Source organism: Kryptolebias marmoratus, linkage group LG8 (genome assembly GCF_001649575.2).
Source record: "Kryptolebias marmoratus isolate JLee-2015 linkage group LG8, ASM164957v2, whole genome shotgun sequence".
Taxonomy (NCBI): domain Eukaryota; kingdom Metazoa; phylum Chordata; class Actinopteri; order Cyprinodontiformes; family Rivulidae; genus Kryptolebias; species Kryptolebias marmoratus.
Window position 1 is genome coordinate 28,512,024 of NC_051437.1, and position 18,022 is coordinate 28,530,045.

Genomic DNA, 18,022 nt, shown 5'->3' on the forward strand with positions numbered 1-18,022 from the left:
TTGATGTTCTGAATAAAAATATAATTGGTTGCTTAAAACATTTACACAGTAAGGTATATGTTAAATGTGTCCAAAAATGTGGAAAAGCAACTCAGGTTTTGTTAGCTGTTTGAGAAATTTTGTTCTCGCCCACTACGTTTGCTCACATCCTGTGCATCTACTGGGGGCTAAGCCCCCCTTGTCCTTAAAACCTAGTGACGCCCCTGTTCCTGAGACTCCAGCATCAGTTTCAGCATCGTTGTGGAGGAGGAAACAGCTTTAGCAGCATGAGAGGATGCAGCTGAAGAAGCTTCCTATGTAGAACCTCAATAACAACCACCCTTCTTCCTTCCTTGTCTAAAACACCCAACCAGGATAAGAAGAAGGCAAGGCTTTAAATATCTGCTGCATATAAGCCCACATCATGGCTCCTCTGCTAACAAACTCCCCCCATGATAAAAAAACCACCACAGTCTTTCTACAGAAGTTTTGTTCTTGCTCTAAACCTCCAAAGACCCCCCACCTTCTGACTGATTTTATTTTATTTTTTTACGTCGTAGCCATGCTGTCATCCAGGGTGAAGGAGGCCTTAGTCTTCAATAATTCAGATTTTAAAGAATAAAATCATTTTCTTCTTCTCAGATCCTTCTGATGAGATCCTTCAGTGTTTCCAGCCTCAGATGTCATCCAACAGAGTATCAGATAGGAGATGAATGCTGTCCCATGTGTCCAGCTGGTAAGAGCCCACCTAACACTAATCAGTGATCTCATTTTGATTTGACCTTTAGGCTGTTTCTCTGTAGTCCTCCTGCCCTTTGACTGTTAGAGAAGAACCTGCAGCTGACTCTGTTACCTACAGGAAAGAAAACTGATTTCATTTATAAAAATGTATCTGAAAATTATCATAAACTTAGATTAGCATGACAGGAACATTTATATTCAGCATTAAGTATTAATAAAAACAAATGTGTTTGTTTTTTCAACAGGAAATCGAGTTAAAACAGACTGTACAGAGTATAGAAGCACGTCCTGTCTGCCCTGTAATGAGGGAACCTTTATGGATCGACCAAATGGATTAAAAAAATGTAATCCATGTTCTACATGTGATTCAGGTGGGTTTCTGTTGATATGTTCAAATTCTCCTTCATTTTTCCATACTTGATAAAATTCTGTTTATATCTATTGCCTCCTTTCCACGGGCTCTAATTCAGAAGTCCGGCTCTACTCCGCTCTACTCGGCTTGGCTCGATACAGAATGCATCGCGTTCACACCGGCCAGTTTGGTCGGCAGCAGAGGAACGCCTCCTCGTCTTGCGGGGGGTGGGGCCGAAACTTGGCGCAAGTTGTGTAAACAACTAAAGCGCTACGGACATCGTTGGCCCTGTGTTGTTGCTGTTTTTTAAACTTCTGGGGATTCTCCTGAGACTTCAGGAAGAGAGGCGCAGTGGAAGAAACGCTCTGGATGCTGCGATTGTTGCGCGGAGTAGGACAGCTGTTATCAGCCGGAGATTTCAGGCTTTACAGGCCTTCAGCTGGGGGACAGATGGCAGAAACGCTGCAGGGTAAGCTAACGCTGTTGTTTATATAACTACCTTCGCTCTTTATGCTCGCATCTGGCCACACCCACGACCAATGAGTGAACAGGAGCTAAGCTTGCGCCGCCCACGAAGCAGGGCCGGCCCAGCTGGCCCTACTCCAAAGCAGGGACCAAAAAAGCAGGGACCGGCCTCGTAAAAATGCAGATGGAAACGCTCACAAAGCAAGCCGAGTAGAGTGGAGCCGGGACCTTTAGAGTCCGTGTGAAAGGGGCAAAAGTCAGGAGATCTTGTTAAAGCAGAGCAGAAGTTTTATTTCTGTCTGTGTTTCCAGGTTCTGGTTTGAAACTAAAGAGGAAATGTGAGCCATCATCAGACACAGTTTGTGAACCAATGGAGGGATTCTTCTGCATCGAACCCACAAATACAGGCTGTTCAGCAGCTCAGAGACACAAGAGCTGTGAACCAGGACAGTACATCAACAGAACAGGTTGGTTTAGGTTAAAGGTCAGGAGAGTTCAACCTGAACCCCAAAGTTTAGGGAACGGTTCAGAGAGCACATCTGGTTCTATTTGTACTGAATTTCTGATCAACTTTCCTGATGTGAGCTGTGTTTGTGCAGGAACGCCGTCCGTAGACGCTGAGTGCTCTGACTGCAGCAGTGGATCATTTTCTAACGGAGCATCAACATCATGTCAGCCTCACACTCAGTAAGAGATTCTTCATGTTTAAAAAGCTCCAACATGTCTGCTTCCTGAGAGCAGTGGGGAAGTTATTTATCACAACATGTTCCTGTAAAAGAGTCTCTCTGTCCTTCCAGATGTGAAGAGCTGAACCTTCGGCTGATAACAGCAGGAACAGCTGCAGCTGATGCTCAATGTGGAGAAAAAAGTTTCATTGGGATAGTAGTTTGGATAACCCTCGGGATTCTTGTTTTTTTATTAGTAATATGCATTTTAGGTTTTCTATATTGTCGGAGGTCTGGGAAACTACAATCATTCCAAGAACAAGGTAAGGATGAGAAAAGGCAATAAAATGTTTTAGTTTAATAATTAAGAAGAATTTTCTGCCTCATCATATTAGAGCTTTTAGTGTTTTAATATTTTATTTTTGTTTTGTTCTTTTTTGTTGCAGCAGGCAAAAAAAGAAACCAAAACAAATCAAAGGTCAGTTTTGTCTGAACTGTAACGTCCACAGTCGTCAACAACAACCTACATATTTATTTCTGCCATGTGTTTTTATTTTTATTAAAGGAAACAGCAAATGGACCAGAGGAGGAGGAGAAACTTTCAGGTAACAACAAAATGTTCTTTATTCTAATGACTGAGCTGCAACACCTGATGTCTCAACAAATATCCAGTTGCTTCATCACTTTCTCTTTAATTTCTCTTCACAGTAGCAGAAACCAGCCCAGTTTAAACTCAGGTTTAATTTTCATTCACTGTAAAAATAATGTGGTTCAGGATCGTCACGTTCAGCTGGATGCTGCCATTTTGTTTTTACAGCGAACAGAAAACTGCGTCTTTCATGAAGCTTCATTCTTCACCTCAGGCTGAGACATTATTTCATTTGAAACTGTAAAATTTATATTAAATTCAGAGACAAACAAACAGAAATTAATTCAGAAAAAAAATATTACTACAACAAAGTTATAAAATGCGTTACTTTGTCAGAATTTTTTTTTCTTTATATATAAATAAATATAATATTTTGTACTGCAATGCTTCTTGTAAAACTAAAAAGCAAATGTATGTTTATGAGTTGAAGATATGTTGACTGTATTTGATTTTTTTTATAAAAACATTTCGTCTCTCCTGTCTGTAAAATACCAAACATGAAGCGTGGAGTTTTTCTGTTTCCTGCATTTTCAGCCGCTCCTCATTTCTTTATATTTTGCTTTTTATGAAATGATTTACAGTTTTTATCTTTTTTCTTCAGGACAGAAAGCACCGTGCAGCTAACGAGTACGGTCAGCTACGACGCCTGGACTTTACCTAATTTAAAAAAACAGCCTGAAGAACCATTGATTCAGACCTATTTAAACATTTCCTGAAAGTCTAACAGTTTAGCTGGAAATATAAAGAAATGAGAGGCTGGTCGAGTTGTGTTTTGGTTTTGCTCCTTCAAATCCAGTATTTCTGTTGGATTTCATGTTAAACACACTGAAGATCTCATTTGCACCTTATTTCACCTGTTTTATTCACATGAGTCTAATCTTCTGACAACACGTTACCTTGTGAACCAGCTGCTCGTCACTTTATGTTGATTTATTTTGTATTTTTTTGTAACTTCTGATAAGAAACTGACTGAATTCAAGTGGAGGCTGAAAGACAAACCATCTGGGCAAAGAAAGAATCTGAGTTCCTGGAAAAAAAAGGAAAATCTTTGCACCATAAGAGGAGTGATGTTTTGTGGATAAAGAAATTAGTAAAAGGATAACAACAAAAATTCAGGACGACACAAGAAATTAACGGTGCAGAAGAGGCTCAGCTTATATTTGGTAACTGACTGTATTTGGTTTTTGTTTTTTTTCTGGCTTAATTGCTGCACCTCCAGCGTATTTTGTGTAGCTGGATTGTTTTTGTTAGAAGTGGAGCCTCTTGGATGATGGTTTATAAATCACATCACGGGAGGCTGAGGACAACAGCAAGAGGAAAAGCTCTGGTATTTTTATTTATTTACTCGAAACGAATCAGAATATAATTTCTTGCACATCTCCTAAAGACATGGCACGTAGTGCTCATAGCTTAGGAAAAGAAAAACTGAGTTAACTGTGAAAGCTGCTTTTGAGTCCTGTTTACAGTGATGCTATAAATTTAAGTTTAAATTTCACATTATTTAGAAGCAGTTAAGTTTACAACAGCACTTTAATATGATTTTTTGACATTACTTTTATTATGTGGCGTGAGGGGGAATTGTGTTAAGTAGATTTTCTATTTCCCCCCACGTTTTTTTTTTTATAACTGGGTGATAATTAAGGTTCTGCTGGGTCTAATGATAATATGACCCATTAACTCGTGTTTGAGATAAGAAAGAAAAATCTGATTAAATGTTCTAGTTAAACCTTCCATTCAGGAACTTTATAATTGTAGATATATTATTATTACATCGCGTTTTTTTATATATATATATATAATTTTGCTTCTTTGCACTGACAGTAGCTGGAAACTCTAAACTCGTATTAGTATTGTGTTGCTACACTGGTGTTGCATCGAAGTCTGTCCCCCGTCTAAGTTTTCAGAATGTTGGTTCCTCGACTAAACTAGAAAAACTGTGTAATCGCTTAGAACAAAAGTATATTAATTATATATATTGTTTTTCATTTGAGCGCATTTTTAAGATACTTTTTTTATTTTAACAAACGGGGTAAACGAATTAAAGCTGGCGCGACTCGACGGGGGAACACATTTCAGTGTAACACCGGAAACGTGGCTAACAGGTTAGCTAACGTTAGCTCAGCCTGACGTGATGCGTTCACTGAATCCCTGAATTTCTCACAAATATTTGACTTATTTCTGCAGTTATTTTGGCTACCTTCTCGGTACCAACTTTATGTTGTTGAAGAGAGGACAGTTCTGACCCGATAGTCATCACAAAAAACACCGCAGAAAACGAAACTATCATCGCCATTTTGTGATGTTATCAACTCTCAACCAGACCTCATTTTATATTAGATAAAGTTCCTTAGAGTTCTGGAGAACACACGAAAAACTGTCCTTAGTTTTAAACGATTGCTACATTTTTTTATTATTATTAAAGTCCTGGTCGTTAAAGGAACTTTTAATTTATTATTTTCCATGTAACTGTGTTTAATTATGCACATAAAACTTGTATTTATTCATATTTATGTCATGTGATTAACAAATGTAACCATTCTGTTTATATGGAGGGTTAAAAGTGCCAAATAACAATAAATAAATAACTCTAAAATTAATTTAAATGTGTCATTAATTAAATTAAAGTGGAAATAAATACACAGATATTATATTATATATATATATGTATTTATATGCGTGGCTGCAGACTATAATCCTGAGGTTGAAATCAAATCCAGGTTTTGGCAAGAAAGGAGCAGCCGAAAGAATTTACTTGTTATACAAATAAAAATAGTTTATTTTTAAAATATGTATATAATTATCTCACAATTTAACTAATTATTTTATGTTTCTGTGCTGCACCACATTACAAATTTGTTTTATTTGTCAAACGTCAATCACAGTCAGGGGGCGGGGTTTAGTAAAGGTAATTAATCTGGTCTGAAGTGGAAAGATGGCGGCGCTCGATGGGAAGGAATTGCGTGAAGTTTCCAGTTGGTTAAAGAGAGATAATTTGAACCTGGTTGGAGGATTAGAGACGGGAGACGTTGTCCTGTTTTATTTAACTCGAAGGATTAAAGAAATTATAGATGTTTTTGGGCTTATTTCTCTTCTTTCTGACCAACATGTTGAGCAGAGAGTAATCAGCCTGCTGGAAGAGGCTCTCCAAATAATTAAATAATAATTTATTCATTTACCATATGGAATATATTCAAACCAACAGGTTAACTGTTTAAATATTCAATAATGCATCTAATGAAATATTTAGATTGTTTAATTATTTACTATTTATTTAATGACACATTGAAAGAATTATTTCTTGAGTTATTTATTTATTGTAATTTAGCACTCTTCACCCTCCATCGTCTCCTGAATGAGCTGAACGTTTTGATATTTATCCTTATTTACAAATTTGTCCATCTTAAAACTCATCAAAATCTCCTCAATTCCTTCAAAATATTTTATTTTAAATCTGCTTCAGCTGCTAGCTGCTACTATCGTTTAGGTTTTAGCTACTGTTCTAATTTTAGTTTTTAGTCTTTTGCAACTTTTAGTTGTCGTTTAGCTACTTTACTTAATAAGCTAACCTTTTACTATCTGTTGGTTTTAGTTAATGTTTTCCTTGTTTTAATCTGTAGTTAGCCTTGAGTTTTCACACTCAACCTTTGGAACATTTGTCTCTGTAGATTTTTGCTTCCAGCATTTCAATAAATCAACTGAACCATCATAAACATGTAAAAACAAGTCAGGCTGAAACAGAAACCGACAACATCTGCACAGACCAGATGTTCGGTGCTTTCCAACAGCAGCCATCTTTTCACAGTTTGAATAAAAACAAGTTTTCTGTTTTGTTTTGCCCTGCAGGAATTGTTGCATTTGTGCATAAAATTTTAAGCCTGTTGGAAGAAACACATGCAGCTAAACACACAGAGACACACAAAGAACACAAAGAAGTCAAGGAAGCCCTCTAAACCTGCAGAGTTCTTTATTAAATCAGCAAAGAAATTTGAATAAAACATATAACTGTCGGTGCAGACGTGGCAGAATTTCTAAAGAACATTCTGCAAATACAAAGTCCACAGCAATAAAAACCGGTTCATATAAAAGATAAAACATTCAAACAGGAGGGGTGTGTGCAGATCTGTGCAGCGATTCTTGTTCAGACTTGAATAAAAGAAACTAAACACACGAGAAGAGACTTTTATTGCATCAAACAAAATGGTGGAGTAAGAACCGGGGTTGCAAAGAGTCCTTTAAAATAAGGAATCTTCCTTTATTTGAACTGAAAGACTCGTTTATTAAACTAATCAGGAGAACACTTTGTTACTTATTTATAAGAGCAAAGGTAAATCTGTTAATGGATGATTAAAGAACTGAATAAATCCTCTTTATGTTTCCCATCAGTCTAAACAGAATCTATCACTTGTTAGCCAGAGGTCAAAGGTTAACCTGCAGCCAATGAGAAGGGATGCCTGTTGTGTTGCTAAGAGACTCAAAAACATTCATCTCACAGCCAACTTGTAACTTGTAAAAACCTGTAAAACCGATGTTCTTGATCTACCTTTAAATCAGAGTTTTCTAACAGATCTGGTGATTTTGGGTTTTTCTGGTTTGGTTTCAGGGTTCTTGTGTTTCTAAGGGTTCTGTTGGTTCTTGTCACTCTTGTGTTTCTGTAGTTCGGTGTGATCTGTTTTCTGGAGTTTAGTCTTCATCCGTGGCCTCCGTGTGTCTGTAGTTCTGTCTGTTATTCACCTTCCTCAGTCGTCTGCAGCTGCTCCAACTTTCTTATCAGCTCTGCCTTCATAATCAGACTCTGCCATCTCTCCTTCAACGGTCCTGCTGCAGTCAGATAACAGCTTCCTCCTCCTCCTCCTCCTCCTCCTGCAGCAGGTAACCTCCTGGTGGTCGCTGTTTTGGTAAATGTGAGTTTTGCTGCCTTGCCAGCCCTCGTCTTTATGTTAATAAATAAGTTTATTCTCTGCAGCTCCTCCTGTCTGTCTGAATTCTGGGTTCGATTCTCGGTGAACCTGACGACACACCTTCAGAAATAATCCTTGTTTCTTCTCCCACAGAGCTGGTTCCCTTTTTGTATAATATTTGCATCTTTGTGAAGCTTGTTTGAATAAAAAGGTCGAGTTCTAGACCAATGAAAACTGTTTTCCAGCAGGTCAGTTTGTTGTCAGGTGATAAATCGACGAATCTCAACAAACTACAGATCATTCTGAAAAGTTTAGATGGAGAACTTGAAAATAACTTTATGTTGAAAATGTCCTGATTGACTCATTTTGAAACTCCATCAGCCTTCTTCTATAACCCAGGAATAGTTTAGGGCCTATTTTATTAATAATCTAAGATATAACAGAGCTGTTTGTCTCCCCCTGGTGGCTGCAGGTGTAAAATGAAATCCCTGAGATAATTCTGAAGCTGCAGTGTCTTTTGCCAGTAACTCTGGTTCCTGATCCAAACTGAAGGCAGCTCAGGTGGTTCTGATTTAATCCTAGAAACAGCTAAAAGGCCCGAGGCTGATCTGAGATCTGATCAGGTTAGAGAGCCGAGAAGGACTTTGTGGAGCAAAGCTGAGAAACGTTGATTTAAATCAGTTCAGAGGAAAAGAAACAGTCAGATTTCTGTGTTAAAGATGTTTAAATGAAGTCTAATCTGCAGGTTAATCAATGCACTGAACTTTAAGAGGATTAGATGGTAGTTTTAGTTGGATCTGGTCTTTGTGGGGTTTTTCAAACCAGACAGGTGAGATCAGTTCCTGAATGTTTTCAGACGGAAACCCAGTAACCTGGAAAAAATAAACGGGGTTTTCTTTTCTGTGTGGGCTACTTCTGATAAAGTTCAGTTTCCATCACATATAGTTTCCACCAAAACCACAGCGTCAGTAAAAAAAAAGGTGATCATGAAACTTAATCGTGTTTTTTGTGAGAAACACAAACATCTGCTGAGAATTTCAGCAAAATCTGTTTCTTATTTTTTCTGTACTCTTGCTCTTAGACAAACTGTCGAGGAAATTATGTTTTTAACTAAATGTTACAGATTTATCTTTGATTTTGGACTCGGATGAAGGTGCCTCCAACCTCCAGGTGTTTGTTTACCTGCAGAAACAGCCGAAGTGGCTGAAAACAGGCGAACATCGGTGACGTCCGTGAATTTGGATGTGTTGGGCTTTGAGTTTATTGTTTCTGTAATTCTGTTTTATTTCTTTTTGTTTCTGGGTTTAGTTCTGTAGTTTTTGCTCTCCGTGTCATCGTTCACGTTTCCTCAGCTCTTTACATGTTTGCCCGCCGCGCCCGTCTGCACCTGGCGGTTTGTAATCAGTCACCTGTGTCCGCTCACACCTTTAAAACCTGGACATCTCCTCCCCGTCTCCTCTGGCTCTGTCCTGGTTTCCTCCTGTCCTGCAGTCTGTAAGTTTTTAAAGCCTTTTGTTTTTGTTTCTTCTACAATAAATGACTTATTTTTAGTTCTGCGATATGAAACCTGTCAGTTTATTTGTATTTATCCTCAGATTTGTTGAGTAAAATAAGCAAACGAGAAGAAACTTGCAGGCCCTGGAGAAGTTTCTGAATCCCTGATATTTATTCCTGACAGATGCTGCCTTTAATCGTCTTTTTCTTTCTCATTTGGCAGCAGATTCTTTCCTATCTTTCCACCTAAACCTCCTTTGCTTCACCTGTTTTTTTGTTTTGCAAAGTTCAGGAGAATCTTTCTGTTTTATTTTATAATTTGCAGTAAGAACCTGTGAGTGTTGCTGCAGACAGCTCAGGCTCTTTTAGTTTTTATTAGTTTTAGTTTTCTTAAAACACAACTTCTGGTAATCTCAGATTAAGTGTTAAAATTGAAGTTTTCAGAGCTGAGTTTAGGATCTGTAATCTTGGAGTTTTCTCTTCAAATTAAACTTTTAATGATTTTTGAGCCCTCTGGAGATGATCACCAGGTCCCCCCGACCCAGAAAGGAAAAAACAGGTAAAAGAAAATGGATGAATGGTTTTTGAATTTACTTTTAGAAACAAATAAAACTGATGGTTTACAATCTATATCTATTTACTGTTTGAGCTGCTGGTTTATACGGCTCCAAACTTTGACATTTAGGCTTTTATAAAATGATTAAATGGAGCTGAATCAGGTAGAAATCATCCAGACAAGTTTTATAATTCTATTTACAGCTGATCTGATTTTATTTTATTTCTCTTTTTCAGTTTATGTTGCTGATTAAACTTTATTCTCAGATCTTTTCATCATTATGGCTTTATTTTAAACCTAAAAATGAGAAAAATCATTTTAAAATTCGGTTCAAAAAGCAGATTAGCTGTAGGCTCCATTTTGATTTTCTGTCAGGGTTATGTTAAGCCCCGCCCACTCAGACAGGTGATTGGTTGGTGATCTCTCCTCGGAGCTCGTTTGTTGTTTGTTCGTCTGTTTCCGGAGGTGAGAAGATTTATTAACTTTCTGTTTTATTTCTATTTAAAAGGCCGTAATCTGTGTGTTTACGTGTCTGTTTGAGTGAAAACGGTTTTATTTTCGGTAATAATCTGATTTAAACGCATTAAAAACGTCGAATCCGTAGATAAACAAATTAAAGTCCTCCCTTTTCCGGGTTTTGAGCGCTTCTTGCGTCACTTCCGGTGACTCCAGCTGGGTTGCCAGGTATGAATTTCCACAAACTGGAGCTCTGCGGTCAGATGAACAGCGGAGCGAAACTGTTTGTTTGTTTGTTTGTTTGTTTGTTTGTTGGCAGGTTGGATCTGATCTTCGTTCTGAAAATGTTTTTAAAGTTTGCAGTTTCAGGATGAGCAGCTGAACGAGTTTGATTCAATATATTGACTTGTATTAACTGTAAAACATCTGGTTTAATTGATTATTAATGGTAGTTTTTCAGATTTTATTTGCTCTTTTTAAAAAGTTTATCTATTTAAATTAACCTAAAAGAACTTTTATTTTTATTATCCCTGTTTTAAATTAAAATAGCAGTAAAAGGTTTTTATAATTCCCACTCAGACACATTCTTTTATTTTAATTTTATTGTTGCAGGTTTTTATTTGCATTTTATTTTGTTTTTATGTTTCTTATCTGAATGTAGAATCTGTACAGTTTTGCTTCTAATAGCTTTTTAAAAATATATTATTTTTTCAGGTTGTCTTAAATTTATTAATTTATGCATTTGAGGTAAATTTTCTAATAATTTGTAAAAAGTCTGTTTTAAAGCCGAGGATAAACATCAACTTGAGCTTAAAAAAAATTAAATTAAAGCTTCTCCTTATTTAGGAAAAGCTTCAAAAATAAGCATCACTTTTATTTCTGATTTGGATAAAACACATCAGATCATCATGATATTTACTTTTTTTAAAATTTGCTTTTAAACCGTTCAGCTTTGAAACAATCAGTTAATAAGTTTTATTTAGATCAGTTTTTCAAACACTTTAAAAGCTGCATTCAATATTTTTCAATTTTAATCAAGTTTTGTCAGCTTTAATATGTAATTTACAAAAAACAGTCAAATTTGAACCATGAAATTTCTTTATTTTCAACCTAAAAATCTCTAATTAAACTCAACATTCCCACTGACAGTCCTCTTATTCTAAGTTTCATTAAATGTTTCAGGAAACTAGTTAAAACTTAACTAAACTAGTTGCATTTAAACAAACTTTACGTCATGCATTCAGTTAAAAAGTGTAAACCGTCAGGATCTTCCGGGGAGCGGGACTCGGCTGTCCTGGTTGGAGGTTTTCCTCGCCGTCTTCCTGTAACGTTTCCGGATCTTTAACAGAACCGGCTCCAGGTGGTTCTGTCTGATCTGGAACTTTTATTTCCTCGTCTCTCCCCGGAGGCCGTCAGGCTCGTGGTTCGTGTCTTAATTTAGATTTTCTGGGCGTGTTCACAAACATCTTCCTCTTGTCTGGAGTTTTTTTGTTTTACATCTTCTTCTTTCAGCTCCTTCAGGGGTTGCCACAGCCAGAAAATTCCCACAGTTTGGCACTTTTTTGACACCAGATGTCCTTCCTGCTCGAAGCTGCAGCTTCAGGGTTACAGGACGGCGGCGCAGCACCGGTTTTTATTTTATATAAATCTTTATATTTAATCAGCTTCTTTGTTTTATTTTTTAAGGAGCTAAACTTGCTGAGGTTCTCCTCAAACAGAGGAAAATTTAAAAAATGCAATCAGCGACGGTTTTACCTCAGGAAGTTGAAATAATTTGGAATTATGGAGGACGTTCTGACCTCTTTTTATTACGGTTCTATCCTAAATGTTTGCTGGTTTTATTCTGCATCTCTGAGAAACAGAAACCGCCTGATGCGAACTCGGAAGTCATCGGCCGGTCGAGATCAGCAGACTGACTGCAGCTCGGAGGATCTTGCAGGATCTTGCAGGATCTTGCAGGATCTTGGAGGATCTTGCAGGATCTTGCAGGATCTTGGAGGATCTTGGAGGATCTTGCAGGATTTTGCAGGATTTTGCAGGATCTTGGAGGATCTCGGAGGATCTTGCAGGATCTTGCAGGATTTTGCAGGATCTTGCAGGATCTTGGAGGATCTCGGAGGATCTTGCAGGATCTTGCAGGATCTCGGAGGATCTCAGAGGATCTTGCAGGATCTTGGAGGATCTTGGAGGATCTTGGAGGATCTTGCAGGATTTTGCAGGATCTTGCAGGATCTTGGAGGATCTCGGAGGATCTTGCAGGATCTTGCAGGATCTCGGAGGATCTCGGAGGATCTTGCAGGATCTTGCAGGATCTCGGAGGATCTCGGAGGATCTTGCAGGATCACAGCCTGTATTCAGAGTTCCAGCGGCTTCCCTCGGGACACAGACTGTCCAAGCTGCAGGACACGAAGGAGGAAGACGACCTTCCTCCCCGGGAGTCCAGCCTTTAAACGGCACAAAGGCCGTTTTCACACCGCATGCACTTTATAACTTATCTATTTATGCACTTAAAGATGTTTCATCTCTGAGAGCTGCTGTCTGATCCGTGTTGCTTTTATGATGCTTTTACTGCGAGCGGTCATCGGGTTCCACTGAGAGTCTCTCTGTCTCCTGCAGCTGCAAATAAAGAGACAAAGATCTGAATGAAACTGAAAACTGAGAGGTCAAAGAAAAAGGTTTCCAGACGGCCATGTTGGACGGTTTGGAGACAGAGCTGAAGATGTTGAGGTTCTCCTTGGGAGGGACGAGGATGGACAGGATGAGGAATGAGGTCATCAGAGGTCCAGGACAGGTTGAAGGACTGGGAGACAAGATCTTGTCTGTTTTCTGTCCGTCTGTGAGGATTTAAAAGGTAAAAGTTTGTTTTGGTCCAGATCTTTTGTCCTGTTTTGATGCTGGGCATGAAGCTCAGACATTGTCCCTTTTTGTTTCATAGTTAGAAGGACGTGTCTTCTTTTTGTCTGCGTTGAAAAATAAACATTTGCTTTCGCTGACGTCGACTCAGAAGTGGTTAAAGGTTTCTTTCGTGTTACACCCTGAGCCCAACGACGCCTTTTCCTGTTTTAGTGGGTCGTGACAGAGATGCAGAAGAAACAGCAGAACAAAAGCTGTCTGCGGTTCTTGGTGTCATCATCAGAGCATTTTTAGATTTTATCCAGACGACAAAACACATTTTTAAAGACAAAACCCGACAGATAACAGCGATGAGACGTTAATGTTCGCTCAGTCTGGGTTTAATCTCCTCATCTGCTTGAATACTTGAGGACAAGCTGTGGCATTTCCTGACCTGTTTAATGTCTGTTTCTCATTTAGCGTCAGATTATTTTCTTAAAGCACATTTAAAATCTACACAGTTTCGACAAAGCAAAACAAAAACTGATAAACTCTTCATTTCAGTAAAAACTGAAGCCAGCCTCTGCGTCATTTCTGTTTTAATTTAATCAAATAAATCTAAATCTGTCAGACGTCAGCTTCAAGTTTTTAGTTATTAGCAAATTAAAAGCAGCTGAAGAGTTTTTACAGTTTTTGTTTGACTTTTAATTAACTTAATGGCAGCTCTGTGGGCGGCCATTTTCACCACAGACAAGAAATTAATTGTCAAATTTTAAATCATAATTATGTAATAATATTATTATCATAATTAGAAATAAACAATAATAGTTAAGAGTTAAAAAGTCATAATTGTAAGATACGAAATATTAGATTAAAAGTCATAATTATTGTTTGTTTGTTGTTTTATTAGTTGTATCTGTTTATATTTGTGCTCCTGTTTAATAAGTGATGAGATTTTAGCTGTTATATTCCACATATTAACTTATGTGGATTGAATCAAACTGAGTTAAATAATAATGAGGTTAAAAAGTCACGTTTATGAGTCATACTGAGATCCATGAGTCATTTCCTGAGGGGGAAACGTGTAACAAAGATGGTTTTATCTGCAGTTTCCCACAGACCTGTTAGATGAACTGATGATGATGATGATAATGATGATGATGATGATGGTGAGTGGTTTCTCTGCTGGACCTGTCCAGGTGGAGATGGTTTCATTCTAAAAAACATTGCAGTTATGGAGGTTTCTGTAAATATCTGGCAACGTCCAGCCAGCGTCTGGTGGCGGAGCTACTTTAGAAAATGGATTTTATTTTGGAATAAAATCCCCACTTTGAGCTGAGATAATTGACCGGAACTGGCCGCAGGTAAGGTGGAAGCACGTGACGTCATGGTTTCCACGGTGCTGCTGTTCGGTGAGTCCCCGGAACCTTTGATCCTCCAGAAACTTCAGCTCAGAGTCTGTCTCTGTCTCTGTCTGTCCTCCTGTCTCACTTCCTGTCTCCCGTCTCTGCAAACTGTTTGCAGTTGTTGTTGCCTTCACGGCCTCCTCATCAGGCTGCAGGGATGAAGAATACACAACACGTGATGGGCAGTGCTGCCCCAAGTGTCATGAAGGTTGGTCCTTAACAGGAAAAATAAATAAATAAAATATACAAAAAAGGGAAGAAACTAGCCGCCATAACATTTTATCTGTATGAGAGTTTCCTCCTCACGACCCAACACCATCCCACCTCCCTGTAATCATCCCGGCTCCAGGAAACATTCCCAACTTTTAATTTATGAATAAATAGAAGGAGGTGATGCGTTCACGTGCCGTCGGAATATTTCCACACCGTCATATTGTTCCGTTTCCACACCCAGCAGCTGTAAACTGACCCCTCTCACCTCCAAAGAGCAAAAACTCATCATAAATAAACATATTTATTCAATCCCTGTGATATTTATTATAATTTTAGACTTTTTCTTTAAGAATCTGTTAAACCTGAGCAGTAATTCCAGTTAAATTACACATTTAGAGTCAGATTAAACTGCCTTACATTACTGACGTCACAATAATAAATGAAATTAACAGGAAATCCAAACGAACAGAAAAACAGCATCAAACATTTACTTCCTTCAAGTTGTTTCGTAAAACCCAAACTTTAACTTGCTTTTATCAAATTTCTTCTCACCTGGTTCCTTTTGTAAAAGTCTGCTGCTTTCAGACTCATCTGAGACAAAAAGGCAAAAAGAAACAGGGACGAGTGTCTGAAGACACAAAGTCCTCCTCCTGTTTTTATTTACGCCCACTTGGGTCCATTTTTAGAAAACTTGGACTTTCTTTCTGTTGTTATGCAGATGATGTCGGGTTTCTGATTTTATGGCCTGGAGGCTCTGAGTTTCTTCTTCTTGACTGAGAAGAAAACCCAAGTTATGGTTTCTTGGATCCAGATTTCTTGGCCCAAATGGGGATCAAAATGGAGCTTGATCTTAACTTTGATGATCAAATCAGAGCCGCGTTTAAACCGAGCTTCTTTCAGTTCAGGCAGCTGAAGTAAATCCAGTTCTTCATCACCTTCAGCTCCACTCGGATGGATTTCTGCAGCACTTTATTTACGGCTCAGTTCTTCTATCGCTCACCTCCAGAGAAGCTGAAATCCTGCAGCTCGTCTTTTAACGAGCACAAATAAACATTGTGCACGCTGTCTGGACATTTTAGGATTCATCTTAAAATTCTTTTAATTGTTTTTAAAGCCTTAGATCAGACCAAACCCAGAGACACAAGGGGGCCAAAATTAAAAATTTGGTCCGAGGCAAGGGCCAATCACGATCAATATTTATTAAAAATTACATAAATTAATTAGTTTTAGATATATTATCTCAAATCATCCATATAGAAATATCTTTTCCCAGTTACAGATTATACAGACTTTAGAGCAAACAGACTTTAATGAACACAGACAAACAGATCAAACTTCAAAAAGCTCATCATTAGCTGTCATTTCTTACGCCTCACTCAGCTTTTAAATGAAGTTTTTAACATTAAAACAGACAAAAACCTGATCATACAGAAATTAAAACTATATATTGTTGGCTTCTAAGTCACTGTCAGAGAAAACTTCAGTTTTTTTAAGCAAAATAAGAATCAGAGACTCGATCTGAACCAGACTAGTGTGGTGATTTGGCTTTGCAGGGTTTTGTTTTGATGTTATTTTAGTTCTCTGGGTTGTATTTTGGGTTTTGTTTTCTTCTTGGTTCATTTGGATTCTGTCTTCCTCATGTTTGTATTCACTCCTCCCCAGTCACCCTTTTGCTGTTTCCTGGCCACGCCTATCTCCACCTGCTCATGATTGCTCCCATACACCTGAATCCACTTACCACAATTATCCTCTGCACTTTAAAACCCGGTCATTTCTCTCCGTACCTCGCTGGTCCATTGTCTAAGGTTTGTTTGATGTTTGCTGTTAGTCTCTTATCTGTTGCATGTTTCCATCTTGTTCCTGGTTCCTGGTTTTGTTATGTTTGCCTTTTACTTAGTTCTGATTTCGTTTATGTTTCTATTGGTTTGCTGCCCTGTCAACTTTTGTTTTGTTTGCTCTTTAGTTAAATTAGTTTCTTTTAAAATGAGTCTGCACACTGGGTTCGTCTCCGTCATCTCCCCCGATCCTGACAACTAGAGGGCCGGATGAAATGTTACAGAGGGCCAGATCTGGCCCGCGGGCCTTTAGTTTGACACGTGTGCGTTAGATGGTCTGAGCTGCTACGTCCCTTTAATCCCTTCCAATCTCTGAGGCCGGCAGAGGAGGAGCATACGTTTGTCTGCATCTGTTTGAAACAAAGAAAAAGCTCCAATTGTCCGTCTTAAAGATTCGGCTCGTTTGTGAGCGTCTCATCTGTTGGAGGGTTTGCTGACGCTCGCGCTCAGTGACCAACAAATGATATTTTAAAGGTTAAACACCTTAAGTTCTTTTTATCGTCTCGGTTTGTCTCCAAACCAACCACTGGGTCAAACATCAGGTCATCAGAACGACTCAGCAGTTTTCAGTTTCCTGCTTTAAGTATTTTTTTTTTTTTTTTTCTCATCCGTCTGATTTCTGAATGTTGTGTTTTTATCGAACAGGGACGGTTGTTGGCAGAGACTGCACGACGGAGGTGGGAACTCGCTGCGTCCGCTGTGAGAACGGGACGTTCATGAACCGATCCAACAGCCTGAAGAAGTGTTTCCCCTGCTCCTCCTGTGACCCGGGTATGGACAAGTGGAAAACCAAGTCTGTAACTGTATGAAAAGATCGTCCATCCATCCGTCTTCTACCAAAAGGGACATCCTTGTGGAGTCCAACCCACCGAGAACGAGCTCCACTTTATACCAAGAATGCAGACAGAACTTCTGCTTTGGTTCTAGCCCGCAGAACGCCTCGGGGAACACGGTCATAAGCCTCCAGATCTACGAACCTCTTGTAGACTGATTCTCCAGACTCCCATGACCCCTTAGCCCCCCCACAAGGGTGAAGATCTGGTCCACTGTCCCCTACCAGAACCAAAGCCTCACTGTTCCTCCTGGATCTGAGGTTCCACAGTCCGTCCGAGCCTCCTGAGAAGTGTGACCCCCCCCCCTCGATTTGCCGGTCCTCCACAAGACACTGAGGAGATGTGTCAACCCCTCAACGTCCAGAGCCTGCCGTGGTGATGGGACTCCTCTTCCGCCAAGGCCCAGGCTCCGCCTCCTCAAAGGTGGACGTGGACGCCGGATTAAGGAGATCCGCGAAGTGCTCTTCCAGATCAGCAGTTTCCCGCTCAGACTACCTTTCATGTCCCTAAAGCTAGAACCGACATGGGCCAGGGCCCCCGACCTCAGCGGTCCTTCTCGCAGGTCGTGGACCCATCCCGTCTCTTTTTAGGGCCCAGCCGAGCCCCAGGAGCCAAGGCTTGACCATCAGGTGCTTGCTGGCTACCCCC

The 18,022-nt window shown here is 39.1% G+C and overlaps 2 protein-coding genes and 1 long non-coding RNA gene across 11 annotated transcripts in view; 2 read left to right on the forward strand and 1 right to left on the reverse strand.

Moving 5' to 3' along the window:
- The window catches only part of LOC108250566 (tumor necrosis factor receptor superfamily member 14-like), a 13,796-nt gene extending 8,348 nt beyond the window's left edge, over nt 1–5,448 (forward strand). For 5 of the 7 annotated variants that reach the window (XM_025002629.2, XM_017440512.3, XM_025002631.2 and 2 more), the window contains 7 exons: nt 622–715; nt 966–1,091; nt 1,849–2,004; nt 2,137–2,224; nt 2,335–2,525; nt 2,649–2,680; nt 2,768–5,448. In XM_025002629.2, coding sequence (XP_024858397.1) covers nt 622–715; nt 966–1,091; nt 1,849–2,004; nt 2,137–2,224; nt 2,335–2,525; nt 2,649–2,680; nt 2,768–3,070 — 990 coding nt within the window. In that variant the 3' untranslated portion in view covers nt 3,071–5,448. The remainder of the gene's footprint in view (nt 1–621; nt 716–965; nt 1,092–1,848; nt 2,005–2,136; nt 2,225–2,334; nt 2,526–2,648; nt 2,681–2,767) is intronic. The other 2 variants (XM_025002632.2, XM_037976884.1) reach the window with 2 other exon arrangements.
- Nucleotides 5,449–11,335: 5,887 nt separating this feature from the next.
- Nucleotides 11,336–14,346, reverse strand: LOC119617267. The gene is made up of 2 exons (XR_005233484.1): nt 14,209–14,346; nt 11,336–13,089 (listed from the first exon to the last, which is right to left on the reverse strand). It is a non-coding gene; the product is annotated as an uncharacterized LOC119617267 (long non-coding RNA).
- LOC108250568 (tumor necrosis factor receptor superfamily member 14) overlaps nt 13,072–18,022 on the forward strand; it is an 8,515-nt gene continuing 3,564 nt past the window's right edge. Inside the window, exons 1-3 of one of the 3 annotated variants that reach the window (XM_017440515.3) lie at nt 13,072–14,499; nt 14,612–14,701; nt 17,187–17,312. In XM_017440515.3, coding sequence (XP_017296004.1) covers nt 14,475–14,499; nt 14,612–14,701; nt 17,187–17,312 — 241 coding nt within the window. In that variant the 5' untranslated portion in view covers nt 13,072–14,474. The remainder of the gene's footprint in view (nt 14,500–14,611; nt 14,702–17,186; nt 17,313–18,022) is intronic. The other 2 variants (XM_017440513.3, XM_017440514.3) reach the window with 2 other exon arrangements.